At 40.5% G+C, this 16,391-nt stretch overlaps 3 protein-coding genes across 6 annotated transcripts in view; 2 read left to right on the top strand and 1 right to left on the bottom strand.

The window, feature by feature from the left end:
• The window catches only part of si:ch211-193k19.2 (uncharacterized protein LOC100034574 homolog), a 1,126,861-nt gene that overhangs the window by 1,052,265 nt on the left and 58,205 nt on the right, over positions 1 to 16,391 (top strand). The gene's annotated exons all lie outside the window — the stretch shown is intronic.
• dync1li1 (dynein, cytoplasmic 1, light intermediate chain 1) lies at positions 1,975 to 10,169 on the bottom strand. 2 transcript variants are annotated; one of them, XM_034240991.1, is made up of 14 exons: positions 9,869 to 10,169; positions 9,598 to 9,671; positions 8,187 to 8,303; positions 7,842 to 8,072; positions 7,441 to 7,595; positions 6,942 to 7,035; positions 5,783 to 5,918; positions 5,594 to 5,705; positions 5,299 to 5,358; positions 5,131 to 5,175; positions 4,955 to 5,042; positions 4,722 to 4,844; positions 4,528 to 4,545; positions 1,975 to 3,371 (listed from the first exon to the last, which is right to left on the bottom strand). In XM_034240991.1, the coding sequence occupies exons 1-14, from the start codon at positions 9,970 to 9,972 to the stop codon at positions 3,253 to 3,255; spliced, it is 1,476 nt and encodes a 491-aa protein (XP_034096882.1). In that variant the 5' UTR covers positions 9,973 to 10,169; the 3' UTR covers positions 1,975 to 3,252. The 2 variants fall into 2 exon arrangements, with proteins under 2 accessions (XP_034096882.1, XP_034096883.1); XM_034240992.1 differs by lacking the exon at positions 4,528 to 4,545.
• cpne4b (copine IVb) overlaps positions 10,114 to 16,391 on the top strand; it is a 24,734-nt gene continuing 18,456 nt past the window's right edge. Inside the window, exons 1-4 of one of the 3 annotated variants that reach the window (XM_034240974.1) lie at positions 10,114 to 10,318; positions 11,834 to 12,078; positions 12,556 to 12,651; positions 16,081 to 16,271. In XM_034240974.1, the coding sequence (XP_034096865.1) occupies positions 16,101 to 16,271 (171 nt within the window). In that variant the 5' untranslated portion in view covers positions 10,114 to 10,318; positions 11,834 to 12,078; positions 12,556 to 12,651; positions 16,081 to 16,100. Of the gene's footprint in view, positions 10,319 to 11,788; positions 12,079 to 12,555; positions 12,652 to 16,080; positions 16,272 to 16,391 lie in introns of those variants that run through there. The other 2 variants (XM_034240972.1, XM_034240973.1) reach the window with 2 other exon arrangements.

Below are 16,391 nucleotides of genomic sequence, written 5' to 3'. Positions count from 1 at the left end.
TTCATGTCCTGCCAACACTGGCAGGACAGAAGGCGACACGCTCGTTCTAAGCCGTGTCCCTCACTCCTCACATCCCAAGCTGCATCCCCAAAAAGTTAATTATGTTGTTACATCGTTTCAGATGTTATGTTTCAGTTCACTCTTGATAAGCCATTAAAACAGTAAAAACACATTCAGTGTCCTTTTGCTTTTTGTGTCTCCTGTTCACCAAAACATCCATCTGTGATGGAAAAAGAAAGTAATCCAAAAGTAATCTAAAAGTAATCTGATTACGTTACTTTTTTAAGACACGTAACTGTAACTGTATTCGGATTACTTTCAGAGCCATGTATTCAGTAATCAGTAACTGATTACATTTACAAAGTAACCCTCCCAACCCTGTATATAACCAACACATCAACCCATTGATAAGAAAAAAACATGGCCACAGTAAGATAATACTGTGCTGTAGGGTAATTGACATTTGATCTCTTATCTCCACTGTTTTTTGTTGACATGAACTGTACAACAAACTGAGTTTAAGTCATCACCAACTGATTAAAAGTGCAAAGTAAAACTACGCTATTTTTTATGGTAAGATATATGCTTATTCTTGATATTAATTAAAATGTGTGCATCTCTGTTTTAGGCAATTATTTAACAACTAGCTGATATCAAATTGCAATGCCCATGTAGCGATAGTCTGATATTTAGGATTCTCTTAAATGTATAGTGTTGTTCATCTACCTCAGCTTCTTAGCATTAAATACACACACTTAGAATTGCTGTATGAAAAGGAAATGTCTTGATATTGAAAGAAAACATTCAAGAATGTCACAAATAGTGGAGTGCATGTTCATGTGTCTGACTCATGCCATGGAACAGAAAAGGTCAAAGTCCAGTGTCATAGGGAAATATATTGTTGTGAATAAAATACATTATATATAAAGGAAACTTACTTTCATTTGTTATACCACAACAATCAGTTGAAATATGTTCTTATCATCTCTCAAACAGTGACAGAAATGTTAAGGCTATACAAATGCATTGCATTTCTTCAAGGAGTATGAATGATAGTAAGAACAGTAATTAGATAGACTCTAATGCCAATGGAAGTTTAATATATATATACACTGCCTAAATGAAAAAAAATCCTTCCTTAAACATTTTCATTTATTTGGCTAAATGAGTGGGTCTTACTACTTGCATTAAGTCATGCAAGTGCATATTAGGTATATACGCTTATATCATTCCAGTCATGAAATTATAATTTTCTGAAGTGTATTCATCTGCAGTGCCCACAAAAAGGCGTACAGGATAACACATTAAAACGAGCTGCCCATAAACAATATTATACGGAGATATCAGGAGAAACTGTTTGGACACAAGACACTGGAGAATTGTCTGAATATATTTTAAATAAATAGTGCACAAAAATTAGTCCCCCCTATAGAGGTTAGAGATCAGAATATGCTGAACAACAGTAGCCATAGTGCCTACACAGGTTGGACAAAATAACAGGAACCACTTACAATGCAGAAACCCCACAGTCAATACCTTGGTGTGCTGAGGCTCATACATTTAAGTTATCTTCGAGGCTTGTAATAGGCCCCATCAATAAAAATAGCCTTAATAATGGCAATTTATTTAAATTAATAAGAAACACAGGAGGAGCTATATGAAGATCAACTGCATTTTAAGGTGTTTCTGTTACTTTGTGCCCCGCTGTCCTTTATTGCCCTTTGTTTTTGTGACTGAGGAAGAGCACTGTAAACCAAACAAGAAAATGTAGAGTATGCACAAGGTCACTTCACCTTGTGGCTCAACCCCAGGTATCTACTGTAAGTTGAAATGTTGTTTTTATTAATTCCCCATCACAGAATAACTATTTTTTATTTTTGACTGACAAGCAGAGGAATGACTGGTAAAAAGAATGACTGCCTCGCTGTTGTAAAATAAAACATATTTCATCAAAACAAAAGCAAAGAGAAGCCATTTGGATGAATCCGAATAAATACACCTTTTATTTGACTGATTAACAGATCTGATTATACAAACGCCAACACAGAGCTCTGAAATAACAGGACCAATCAGCGAGACAATGACTGTACATTCTTGGTGTGACCCTCCTTTGTTCTAACCCCCTTGCCCACCCACCAACCCGCCCAAAGTAACTAATAAACTGAATCACTAGTGCTTTTTTTCTGTACAGGTAAAGCTTAGCTACCCACCCACCTAACCTCTACCACCCTCCCTTTTCAGTGCACTGTCTGTTATCTACAGGTTTGGGCAGAATCTACCACAAGGGGAAGCTTGGCCAATGTTAGAACAGGGTGCCGTGCAATTAGGTGCACCCTACACAGGACTAATGCTTGAGTCTCAACTTTTATCATGAAGTTTATTGTTTGTCATGTTTGTGTAGTCTATCAGACAGCGCCTCTGTAATAATAGTGTATGCACTGTTTTAAGAGCTTAGTGTAAGAGCATAGTAATGTTTTTGCCTTTTGGTTGAAATGCAAACAGCCCAAAATCTCTCAACATACAGGTCTAGGTTTAGGTAACTTCCTCAAGTCTATCCATCTGTGTCATTCTTTCACATACATACATACACACACACACTCGCACACAAATACTGGTATGTTTGTCCCTTCATCTTAAAAAACAACTGTTTGTCATTTTGTTTCAGGCATTTCATAGTTCTCAATCTCTTCTTCTGGCCAAGCATGACTTGCCCCAAATACATTAAACACACAATCATTCCTATAGTACTCTAAGTGATGTTTCTTCAACATGCACCCTCAGCAGTTCCTACAGTAAAAACACCGACTGTACCACCATCACAAGAAATGGATGGATAAAACACCCTCGCTTTCATTCCTCTTATCAATCTTTTTCAAAAACCACTTACTCCTTCTCATCCCAACCTCCGCATCCACATTGGCCCCCTTACCCAATTACTCTCATGTAACAGACAGTCTTGTATGTAACAGTGACAAATACTCGCCCTCTGCGCAACAGCCAGGAGTAGAAGAGAGAGAGGTGGGGGAGGGGAACAAGGTGTGGGAGAACGGGTAAGGGAAGAGAGGATGGGTTCTTCTTCTTGAGGAGAATTTGAAAGATGATGGGGATGGAAAACTGTGTGCCAACATCCCTCTTTTCTTCCTGCATCTTTGGGATGGAGTAGAGGGAGGAAGGACAAGGAAGGTGACTGAGATGGAAAGGGGGTTGGTGGTTGTGGGGGGTGGGGGGGCGCAGGGTTTAGTGTGTTGGCCTTCATGTGTCCTGGCCGTCGGTGGCAGGGGTGTCGTTGGCATTGGGCATGTCAGAGTCATTCTCCCGGCTGGATATGCGGTCCAGCTCTGCCTGTACATCGCTCAGGCCCAGCTTCGAACCTGCAACAGGTGTGGGTGAATACCAATCAATACCATAACATTATAGTATCATATCATTAACCACAACCATTTTATACAATGCAATAAGCAACAAGGCAATTCAACGGGATTGAAATAAGAGCTGGGGGAAATTAGATAATAGGAAAAGTCATTCAGGATAGTATAATTAGGGTTATTTGAACGGGGTTAATACGGTTATGTTTCACAGTAATTCAGTAGACTGGTCTGGTTTTGGCAATGTGCTCTTGAGTTAGTTAACATACAGAGACATATTATAATAAAGTAAATTAAGATCGAATTGCCCCGTTTTCGCATTTGTTTTTGTAAATGTTTATAAATTGTAATTCGAACAGTGTTTAAAGTATGATCAAACAGTCCAGGTTTATTGTAGTAACTTAACAGAAAATGATTAGATAATCGGTATCCAGTTTAAACATTTAATATATGGCAAATATGTTGAGTATTGGCCATATAAGGTATTAAGTATCAATTGTCAGTACATCAGAGTCTCAGCTATAATCATGTGCAATGTTTGTGGCAGATATTAGTCACGGGAAATGCAATGCAACATGCAAAAAAGAAATAGAAGTATGAGGAGGGGTAACATTAGGGGTGCAATCTTGGTTAAATCTTCAGCAGTCAATCAAAAATGATCCTGGTATGATTACATTCAGTTCATCCATTTTAAATACTGTCTACCAGAAATGTCTGTAACTTTAACCATGTCTATATCTTAGCCTTATATTTCAACTTGCACTTTTGGGGCCTACATTTCTTATTGTGCTTTTACTTGCATCATATTTCTTGGTTCTAGAAATATTTAAAGTGCATTGTCGAAGGAGAGATCCAAGATTAGCTTCACTGTAATTGCAGTGCATATAATACAGGCTCAGTGGAGGGAAAGGGACAACAGAAATGTAGGGATGCTTCTGAGAATCAACATAGACAAGCAATGCTAAACGATATCTCTCACACACACCTTAACGCGGCCAGCATCCTCTGACTAGAACTAGTGCATACACACATTATGAATGATGTTAGCAGTGAGATTACAAAACAGACTATGAGCTTTGTTAAAAACTAAAATACAGTCACACTACAAAATACAGGCAGGCATAAAGATGATGGGTTTTAGACCCTTTTATGATTTATTTACCATGCGTTATGTTCATGTCTGGAGAAGAGGAAAGGAAAGGAGAGTTAAGAGAAAATGAAGGATTGCAGATGGGAGTTGCAAACCATAAAAGAAGCCGAGTAATGAGTAGCTGCAAACGGCATTAAATCCAAAGAACAACGGAGAACTTATTCTCTATCCATAAAACTGAAGCATGGTAGCAACTGTATTCTCACCTGACTTGCGTACTGTTCCTGGAGTGTTGTTACCGCCCCCTGGCGTCCCGGGCCCCCCCGTCCCCGCTTTCTTTGTCAGTAGACTGTTGAAGAAGTTGGCCAACACACCCTCACTGGTCTGACCTGCAGCATTAAGGGACCAGAGTTAGAAACACACACAAGCAATGCACTAACTGAACCTTCGTCATGGGTTGATGGTGTTGATGTGTGCAGCGCTAAAATGCATGACGTACCCGACTGTGGCATGGCGTTCGCTACGTTGGCCGCTGCTGATCGATTACTCGTCCTGGGGGAGCCGGTGGGAGCTCGACTGGTCGTGTCCTATAAACAACAACAGTATTTTTTAAATACTGGAGGGAGCTTTTCTGTATCTTATTAGCCAAAACAAGAAACTAAATAAAGCACTTACCACTGGTCGCCCTGCTGTCACAGCGGGCTGTTTGGCGAGCAGCGACTGCAAATTAGAGCACACTCACTCCAATTAGTATTTAATTCACATATCAGGACCCTCAAGTCAGATTTATTTGGAGTACCATCGAGCAGCAAACCAACTGGCATATAAACAACAATTACTGACCTGCAGTTTTACCAGAAACACTTGGTCATCTTCAGCCTGAATCTCCTTTTCATGTACAATCTGGTGAAAAGCAAGAGAACAATTAATCATTCCTGAAACACGCTTCCAGTCCTTCATTAGAGTACTACAACAGATGGGAGAAAAGTCTTATGATCCTTGCAGGGATATTGGGTAAAGATTGGCAGTAAAGGTAATGTGACATAATATTACAGCCTTTATAAACATGCTGTGCTGGAAGCTTAGCTTGCCTTAGAGAATCGAAGAAAACATTTTCTTTTTTTACAGGACTCTGTACCTTTCTGACTGGCGGTTTGACTATTACTTCCTCAAAGTTGTCGTCTGCTTTTACTGTCTGGAAGTTCTCATGAAGTATGGCAATCTTCTTCTCATTGTCCCAGCCTGATGGACTGAGAGAGCAAAGCCAGGGTTACAAAAATAAATACACAACAGGAATGCAAACACACACACACATTAGCAGGCTTACATGAAGACTGCATCTCTTTCCACCACTTGTGCCGGGCAGTGGAAGGGAAAGCCGTAGAGTCTGTGGACCAGATATTTGTACACGATGTCCAGGTTCTTCATCTCCTTCACTGATGTGTAAACCAGAGACGCTCCATCTGACATGGCTGTCAAGAATATTTTCATTGCCACCAATTATAAATACAGAAGCAAAAATAAAACTAATGCCATAGTGACAGAAAACCTTTTTAAAACAGTATCGAAATCAGAAAACAGCTTTCACCAATTGCTACCAGCACACAGAAGAAAAAAGGCAGTTTAAACTCTTGGACAGCTAACGCAATAACCCTTGAAAATCTAATACCTTTTCCACATTTACTGGAGAAATGTTTTTGTAAAACAGACTATTTCAAGCAATACTGTGTAATTCAAGACCTTTATGAAACTCTCTTTGCAACAAAGCAATATCAACAGCTAAGGTCAAGACACAGCTTGCATTGGCAAGAATACAGCAATAACGGTACTGATGGGAACTTTGCCTTTGGCCTGACAACCAAACAGTGTTTTGCTGGTCACATTATATCTCGATCCTTCATCAATAAAGAGAGAATAAACACCAATATTTATGAATAATGAATGCCTTACATTTCTAGCATCTAATGTTGAAAAGTGGCATTGATCAACAGCTCAACTAAAAACCTTGTGAACATTAAAGGTGGGGTAGGTAATTTTGGAGAAACCAGCTCGAGTGCGCTAGAATTTGAAAATACACAACCGGAAGAAATCTGCCACTTCCTTACAGAGCCCCTCCTCCAACACACAAACGCGCACATGACCAATGAGGGCACGAGATAAGTTTGTGCACAGATGGAAGGCTGACAGGCAGGTAGGCCATCCAGTTATTTTAGCTGGGCCAGCTCAAATGATTGGTCGTGCTTTTTACAGTACTACAGCTTCCACAGATGACATTGTTGTATGGATTTTTTGTCAAAGCACTTAAGATATTCATTGCTATCGGGATGTTAAGAGCATTCCATGGAATATAACAAAAACTGTATCTCGAGCCGGTTTCTCAAACTTACCTACCCCACCTTTAAAGTAAAATGTTGTTTTGAGACACTTTACATTATTGTGTGTGCACTGTTTTGCTCACTGTTAAAACCATGTTCAGTAAAGGATACACTGCAGACAGAATTGCCGGATGTGAGACTGGATGAAGTCCAGGTGTTCGTCTCTGTAGTCGTGCTCCTTCTCCAATGTGCTGATGGCATCACACTAATGGGAGAGATAAGTAGATGTCAGGCACTGGTGAACATGTGTTAGAAGATGCAATGTATATATATATATATATATAAGTGATTTCATTTATTTGTCACAGGTTTAAAATATCCACTGCATGACTACTCAACATGAATCATCTTTGAACTGACGTGCATATGTTTTTGGTTGCCATTAATTGATTCAGCAATTTAAGATTTAGTGTCGGGAACCTCAAGCAGTGGCTATCAGCTGAGAATCCCAACCACACTGAGGGGGTAGTGTCTGACGTAGAAAATGAAATAACAGAAAAAAGGACCCGGTACCAAAAGGGAGTAGAGTCAGCCAGAGCCAGAGGAACTACGTCATTATATTTTAATGTAAAATATGATTCCACACATAAGCGAGTCAGTTAGTGTATACCTTGGTGCAGACCACCACCACTGGTATTCCCAGGTTGTGTGTGAGTGTGTTGTCTCCTAAGGGCAGCAGCACACTCTCCTCGTCTTCACTCCTCCTCTGCGGGGTGCCATCGTCCCCACTGCCTGGCTCTGTGTACTCCTGGAACTGTTTTACAACTACACACACACACAGAAACAAAATGTTCCAAAACAACGATAAGCAAATAATAGGACCTGGCATTATCATTGTCATAACTTTTCTTTAAAAAATTGAAGATGAAAAGCTTTAAAAAAAACATTAATAAAGAGGCTTCTTTGTGTTTTTATACTGCTAAGAACATTTCAGAGAAAGAAACAGACATATAAAAAAATGTTTTCAACTTTTTCTACTCGTCAGCCTTGCCTGCTGTCAGTATGACTCACGTCTTTGCTCCAGCTCCCGCAGCAGTTCCGGGGCGACCCGGAGTTTGTCGATGTGTTCCCTAGCAACGGCGGCCCACTTCTGGAGAGAGTCCAGGGCGTTCCAAGGCCGCGACATGTCAACAGTTATCAGCAGCACCGTGTTGTCGATCGAGTCCACTGGCACAGCTACTCCCTGCAGACCTTTGTGGTAAAGGTCGCCGTCTAGCACCCAGGCATTACACCTGGTTTGGTCTAAACACATCAAAATAAATACTTTAGAAGTAGCCTGAAGTGTGAAAAAAATAAACACAAGACAACATGGACATGTGTAGCTCTATGTATAAACTGCAAGCCGCTGCTGGTTACCATCAATGTCGTCGTCATGGACACTGAAGTAGAGGTATTCCAGGCCACGCCCTTTCATGAATTCTTCAACCCCCTGCATCTTAGCAACCAAGGCGGTCTTCCCTGAACCCACCTCACCTAAACAAAATCAGTCAAGAGAAAACAGAATTATTGATAGAACACAGGTTATGGGTAGTAGCCCTATCAATGCCAGCATGCCCTGCTGAAATTATGCCAATATAGCTATTAAGAAATAATTACTTATATAATAAAGGAAGGGTTGCACTTGCACCTAAAGATTAATCACATTAACTCATAAACTGACCAAACCTCCTTTAATTCAGTCATCATTCATTGGTTAATAAAATGCAAAAATGTTAAAAACAATTGATCCACATGCTTAACTTAACAAAGATAACAGAGATATTTAGTTTACTATAACAATGGACAGAGAAAGACATCAGAACCTTACATTTGAGATGCTAAAATTAGAAAATGTTTGGCAATTCTGCTTGAAAAATGGCTTAAGTGATTACTTGATTAGCAAAATAGTTGTAGTTATTTACTGTGTATCACCTAATCCATTAATCAACACAAATATACTGTAAACAATCCACTTGACTAGAGCCATGCAGCTTTATAATACATAGCATGCCAGTAACTATCGACAACAGAGTGTATCTGCACTTGTTGTGGCATTACTGAAAGCCTCAACACTGATAGCATGACATTGTTATTGTTTATTTAATAAGGTCAATGCTGCATCCATTTTTGCACTTTGTCATAATACGTCAAGGGGACACAATGCACCATAAAGCAGGGCTTGCTGATGTTGTAAAAGATAAAAACAGACAGATGCTTCGGTAACCAACTCGATGATTAGCTTGAATGGGTAGCAGGCTGCGGATTATCCCAGGCGGATGTGTGTGTTTGTGTGTGGACAGCAGCGGGACACGAGGACAGAGCGAGACGGGGAGGCTCCCTTTCTGCTTCAGCAGCATAATAGAAAGAAAAATAACACACACACACACACACACACAGGGCTGACGATGCGTCTTGTCCCTCAGCATCATCTTCACCTAGCAGCAACTAGCATCCTTGAATGCTAGAATGACTTGCAGGGTTTCAAGGCGGCCCGATTCTCGCTTATAAGATAATAAAGGAGTCAGTGTGTGTGTGTGTGTGTGTGTGTGTGCGTGTGTGTATGCGCGCACCCGTGGCCGTGCTTTTGTATTGTAGGCGTTCTGAAAAATACACCTGTCTTTCTCTGTTAGCCGACGCACCCGCTACCAGGCTTTCACAACACAAAAGCACAATCAAAACCAAAGCAAGCTAGCTTAGCCACCGAGCAGCATTAAGTCTAGCAGAATGAGATGAGCAGCACGCTAACGTTGCTTATTGGCTAGCCAGGAGACTGCAGACAGATACCCACCCATGACCAGGACATTTCTCCCCGACGGTAGCTTAGATCTTGAATGGGTTGACACTTCACTCAGGATTGTGGACCTGCAGACAGAAACATTAATTAACAGACAACAACTGAAAGCGAGCTAGTGCTGCTGTGTCACCAGTCAGTCTGGTGCTGATGCTAGCTAGCCTCGTTAGCAAGCTAGCTGTCAAACCATCCTCATCCGAGCACAATGGACCCTCTGCGACCACAAACCCTGCTCATAATGAACCAAATGAAGAAACACATCGCTAACCATAAGTCCTGTCCGTCATCTTCCTCTTGGTTGGAGTTATCCAGTGTGCTTTTAGGTCCAGTTGATGTGGAGGATAATAATGCACTCCTCCCTGAAGTCGCCATCTTCGCAGGGCTTGTAAACCGAGCAGCAGAGCGCCCGGATGTAGCAGCTGAGTGCTAAACTAGCCTCAGCCTGGTGCACCCTCCGCACGCCGGGGCCAGGGCGTGGTCCGCGCGCACAAAGATGGGGTCCCTGCCCCAGACAGGCATGATCTCATCCGCAGGCACAGATCTGGACCGACCATCCACAGAAATTTAAGTTCAGGGAAGAGTATAACTAAATATTATACAAGACATAAATAAATAAATCAGTGATAGGCTAAAAATTGAGTGGTGTAAAGTAACTAAGTCGTCTACATTTACTCAAGTAATAGTAGCCTACTCTTTATAATGGCTCTGCTCAAGTTCTGTAAGTACAATTTTGAGGTACTTTTTTGCTACTTTGTACTTCTACTCCATTACAAATCAGAGGTACAATTTTGTACCTTTACTACATGTATGTAATACCTTTAGTTACTTTGCAGATTTGGATTAATGATGTGAAATAATAATGACTGAAATCATACTTTAGTTAAAATTAACAAGCTACCCTGCATCATACGAAGTAATACAACATTAGCTGCACCTTTATCAGCTTTCATAACCCTTTAATGCATCAGTATTTGTAACCAAAACATATTATATTATTCTGAAATTGGCAAATCTGCACAATGAGTTTGATGATGGCAATACTTTTCTACTTTAACTTGAATAACATTTTGATTGCAGGACTTTTACTTGTAACAGAGTATTCCTACACTCAGGATTTACTATTACCGATAAGATCTGGGTATTTTCCACCTGTGTAAATATGTTTTATTTCTTCATTAACATTCTTGGCCACTGGATTGTGTTTGTCTAAACTGGGACTTATGCATAAATAATGAGACCAGTATGCAGCCCAGGCGTATGACAAATAGGCTATGCATAAGCTTGTTGTCCCTGCCGATTCATCAGAATGAATTATCAGGGCTTTCAGAAGAGCAACACAAATCCCTTTCAGACCAAATATCCTCTTAAAAACTGTTGCCTCATAAACCAATGCTTTGATTTGTTGATTTATGTTTAATAGACTATGGCACCCGGCCTAAACCTAAATTATAGAGATAAAGCTGTAATACCATATTGGATGCACTTTAAGTTTACTATTTGAAAATTAGATTTACAGCAGCAGTGATTTTACAACAGGTTAGATAATATACAAAATATGAAGACACAAGAGAAATAGGGGAATCATAAGTAATGCAGCCTAACATAAATGAACATAGGCTACACACAAAAAAACACTCATTTAATTTTGAGTAAAAGTCAGGGCAGTTCAGCACAAATAAAAACATCTGAATGCATTTGTATAAGCACCTTTGATACAGCTTGTGCAATTCATGTTAGGTTTCACAGATGTCTCATAAAGAGGAAACCATAAACTACCAATTGGAGACTACAACAAAGTATAAAAGATAACACCAATAATATAGATTAAAAACATTTCAAAATAAAGAGAGCCATATAGTCCGAGCACATTTAATATCCTGAGTATTCCAGGAGCAACATCTCCTCATACTCTGTTTGAATGATTCCGAACCAATGAATCTGGTGGGCACAGCGTGAACTTTAAATTAAGCACAAAGTGGTATCAGGTGTGCGGTCATCGCTTATTATAAAACCGCTGAAGCATATCGCAGCCAATAGAAGCTGAGAACCGGAAAATCAGTTTTATTCAAGTCAGTTCCCTGTTTCAGCCACGAGATGGTGCTGATGCACTGCGCTCGGTGGCCGCTGGTCCCCGGGTACTGTGCGCTCTCTGCGGCCCCTGATGGAGCCAGAGGATTACAAACTCTAGTTAAGTGGCGCACCGTCCTCCTCCTCCTCCCCATCTCTCACCCAGAGTAAACCCAAGCGCACGGAGCGCATCCTCCCCGAGCTCGTCCTGTGGGAATTAGAAAGCAGAGCTGTTACGCTGTCAGCACCAAACCGGCCGAGCTCTGCAGTGTAGGGGGACTGAGGAAAACATATCGACACAGAGTGAGAGAGAGGGAGATGGGTCCGGAGACGGCGAGGCATCCGTGATTGTCAAGTGAACGGCGGTGAAGTTGTTCGACTCCGCTCGGATCTTTTCTCCAGGTCGTTGAGGTGAGTTTTCTCTCTGCTGGAGATAGGAGCAGCCCAGATGGTGCATGTCTATCCGGCTGCATGAGGGGTGTAGAGGCTATTCCCAAACATTTGCACTGGACATTAATACTGTTTTGTCTTATAATGGAAAAGGCATGACAACATTAGATGTGTATTGCCTGGTGTATCATATTTATTCTTTAACAGCTTGTAAGACTTTGTGGATTTTGTATTTATTTTTAAACACAACTATCATTCTTTCTATCAGGCAACAGCATCATCTAAATGATATCTACAGAGTGTACACATGTGTAAATAATTATTTATTTGTGAAAATACTAGAACATAACTCTTCGAAAGCCTTTGCATTCATTTATTTCTGCTATTGTTACAAGAAAAGACAAGCCCTATGGGAGGGAAAGATCTGTTTCATTCTCTGTCTCTCTTTTCCTCTCGCCCCTCTGCTTCATTCACGCTCACTCGCCTTCCTTTCTCCAGCTTTTTCTCTCACTCCATCTCTCTAATCCCCCCTCTCACAACCTCTGTCTCCCTCACTTTCATTGCTTCTGTCTCTGTGTCAGCTCTAATAACACTGTGAGTTTGCAACACCAGACTGCTTCACTTCTGATACTCCTCTCTGTCTTTTCTCACACCCAGCTGCCTTTCCTATGTTCTCTCTCTTGCACATTGCTGTCACCTCTCATGATTAATATGCCATATAGCGTATGCATAACAAGCCACACACATGCTTTAGCTTTTTGCTGGATGTGCTGCATCTGAATGCCGATGTTACTCCTCCTTGTCTTATAATCATTATGTGACTGAGTAATTACAGTGTGTGAATGGTATGGACCTTCCTTTGGCTCACTCATTAATGTCACGTCTGTCACAGTCAATCTACATACATGTAAATGGTGACACACATATATACTCGTTTGCACACACACAAGGGTCATGGCAATTGAGATCTGAGCCTTGATTGATTGTTACAGTGTGGAGAATACGCGCTGACAGTATGGAATGATTTTTAGACATCTCACACCGCCTGGCAATCAATTCTTCCTCATCCGCTTAGTTTCGGCATAATTCATGAATTATACTCAGAGTACACAAACCCCTTTGCTACAAAGCATTTTGCAATTTGCACGTCTTTGTTGGTGCTGGTTGCTTCAATCAAGAGTCCTACATTTAGACATTTCTGCATTTATATTGCTTGTCGCCTTGTGATTTTATATATGTGACCTAGGAAAACACCAGGATTTAGTCAAATAGCTCCTCATTCCTAAACCCGCCTCTGCATTTGAGGGGTATAACAATGCATGCATATCAAAATAAACCTTGACTAAACAACTTTTGGGGACCTTTTCCCTTCAAGAAGCTATTGCAAGATCCTGTGGTGAAGAATGATATGAACATCATGTTTCACCTCTGGCAACACATTTGGCAGCTGATCCTTTGCTTTACTGTAAAGGCAGATCCCGCACACAGCTCTTAATAGTATCTCTGGATATCTTCCACATCGTCTGTCACTTATCAGTGTCATCTGCTGTCACCCGTAACAGACCGACATGTGCTGCTGCCTACAGACTCAAACACACTCCGTCATCATCGCGCAGCGGGCTCTTACGGGGCTAAAAATGAAATACACACTACCTACACACAGGTTTACTGCATGTCACACACCTGCCCTGTGGCTCTGTCCACGCTCGTTTGTCTGTATATAAAAATATTCACCACCAGCCAATACACATGGAACATGAATTATGGAAGACAGAGGAAGAGAGAGAGAGACATTCAGGTCAGATTCAGACCCAGTTCTTAGAGCTTCACTCCCTAAGGATGATACTACTAGACCGCTGCATTAATATTCAGTTTATACCATCTAGCACATCAGAGCACAGTGGTTGCCCTTTAGTTTGGACTAACTAGACTTGAGGCTACCAATGGTTTCAGCCCAGTTCTCCAGCACATTATGGGCTTGGAAAATGGATCTGTGCATTTGAGATTAATTATACATGCAATGTAAGATGTGTTTACAATGTAATAGTAATATATGTATTGCCAGTGTCAATTGGATCCTGCTTTTGAGATTGTAGGCTTTGAGATAAGACCACATGGAGGAGGTCATAACAGTATAATTGATGATGTTGCAAGGCGTTTTTAAGTCTACTATCTAATACTGTACCTTAAGTGAACGGATCTGTAACGTACTGATTGATACCAGTGTCATATATGTCCTTTAAATATGAAGCTACAGTCAGAAAACAGTTAGCTTAGCAAGCAAAAATATTGTAAGCACGGAAACAGATAGATTTTTAGATGCCTTTTCATGTGTTTCTTTGTTATGTTTGGCCTTTTCTGCGTAATATGATTTATTGTGTTGCGTTATTTCCTTTATTCTGTACTTGCTTTTATCATTGTAATTACATTTAGTTAATATTATTATGTCATTATAGCCTGGCTCTACATCTTAACTTCACTCAAATGTTTTGTTCAAAATAGACAAATAAGATACAACCTGTTAATAAGTACAGTGGTTTGCCATTATGCTTTATTTAACAGACAGACATGACATTGTTATCAAACTAGCGTCAAGATAGTGAATAAGTATATATCCCAGAATGTCTTTGAAAGATTCTGCACACACACACACACACACACACACACACACACACACACACACACACACACACACACACACACACACACACACACACACACACACACACACACACACACACACACACACACACACACACACACACACACACACACACACACAGCTGTTTCATTACTACTAATTACATCTCCGGTCAAGTTGGAGGTGGTTGGGGCGATGATGGAAATTACATCAAATCACAAGAGTCCATGCATTATTAAAATATATAAAGGTACATTATTTCCCTCCAACAGGTGCAATAAAAAGAGAGTGAGGAAGAAGTCGATCAGCTGAGTCTGCACACACAGATCTAATTAAGCAGAAAATTGAAAACACCTGTGTGGGTGGGTGATGGATGTGCAGGGCTTTTAAGATCAAGAGAGTTATCCCTTGTTTCACATTAAACATTATTGCCACACATGTGTCATATTGACCATCACTGCTGTACACAAAAGCCCCTGTAACATGTTACATAGGAAGAAATAGACATATTTTTTGTGCAGTAAAAGAGCTTTCACCTTGAACAAATGAAAAGCCGCAGATGTCTTCAGCCCTCGTTGTGATGATGGGCCATTTTCTTTGCAGCTACTCCTGAAAAATATGATTTAAACTAAATTCCACAATTTACAATTTTAACATTATTATGGGTAAAACCAATCTTTGTGGCAGAGACTGGATGCTCGACAGTATTCTATTTGCGGACTGTGAACACTATACTCTGTGGAAACCTGAGCAGAAACATGGCCGATCTGTTCTGGATACTCAGCAGTGCTCACTGCATGTGTGTGCGTGTGCGTGTGCATTAATGCAATTATGTCTGTATACAGAATGTATACCCAAATGCTAGTGTGCATTGATTTGTTAATGCACAATTGTGTGTACATTTGTGTGTATTTGGGGACCTTGACCATGATTCAGGAGTTTCTGACCTTGAACAGTTTTGGATGCTGTCTGCTTAGTCAGGGCCACTGCATCTGCTTATGTCAAAGCGAACAATATTTCAAATGTATGTGTCTATCTATCTACACAGAACAAACTGAAATGTTGACTCTAAGTGTATTATGTCAAACCATTTCATGTAAGTGTATTAGGTTAGTTGAAAGCAATACTATTCAGTTTAAATATAAAATATTTGATTCAACTTAATATATTTGGTTTCAACTAATACAGTAATGTGACATTTGTTGACATTTGTTGACATCATATATTTAATAAAGTCAACATTTCAGTATATCTATCTATCTATCTATCTATCTATCTATCTATCTATCTATCTATCTATCTATCTATCTATCTATCTATCTATCTATCCATCCATCTATCTATCTGAATAGTAGTAACCCTGTCTTTCTCTCTCCGTACAGTGTGTGATTGTGTGTTCAGCATGAGTAACATCTACGAGTCTGCAGAGGCCACGCTGGGCTTCATCAGCTCTCCGTGCCTGGCTAAAGTAGAGCTGAGAATGGCCTGCCGGGGGATCTCGGACCGCGACGCTCTCTCCAAACCTGACCCTTGCGTGGTGCTGAAGATGCAGTCCCACGGGCAGTGGTTTGAGGTACAGTTATGGGATGATGGGATGAAGTTGTGTCTTTGGTTAAGAAAAATTGATTAGCAGAAAATGAAAGAATAATGGTTACATCAGATGAAGAGTCCTTGCTTGTGATGCTCATCCAGT

This window comes from Gymnodraco acuticeps, unplaced genomic scaffold (genome assembly GCF_902827175.1).
Source record: "Gymnodraco acuticeps unplaced genomic scaffold, fGymAcu1.1, whole genome shotgun sequence".
Classification (NCBI taxonomy): domain Eukaryota; kingdom Metazoa; phylum Chordata; class Actinopteri; order Perciformes; family Bathydraconidae; genus Gymnodraco; species Gymnodraco acuticeps.
The sequence above is the reverse complement of the archived record's forward strand: the minus strand, read 5'-3'. Positions and strand labels throughout refer to the sequence as shown.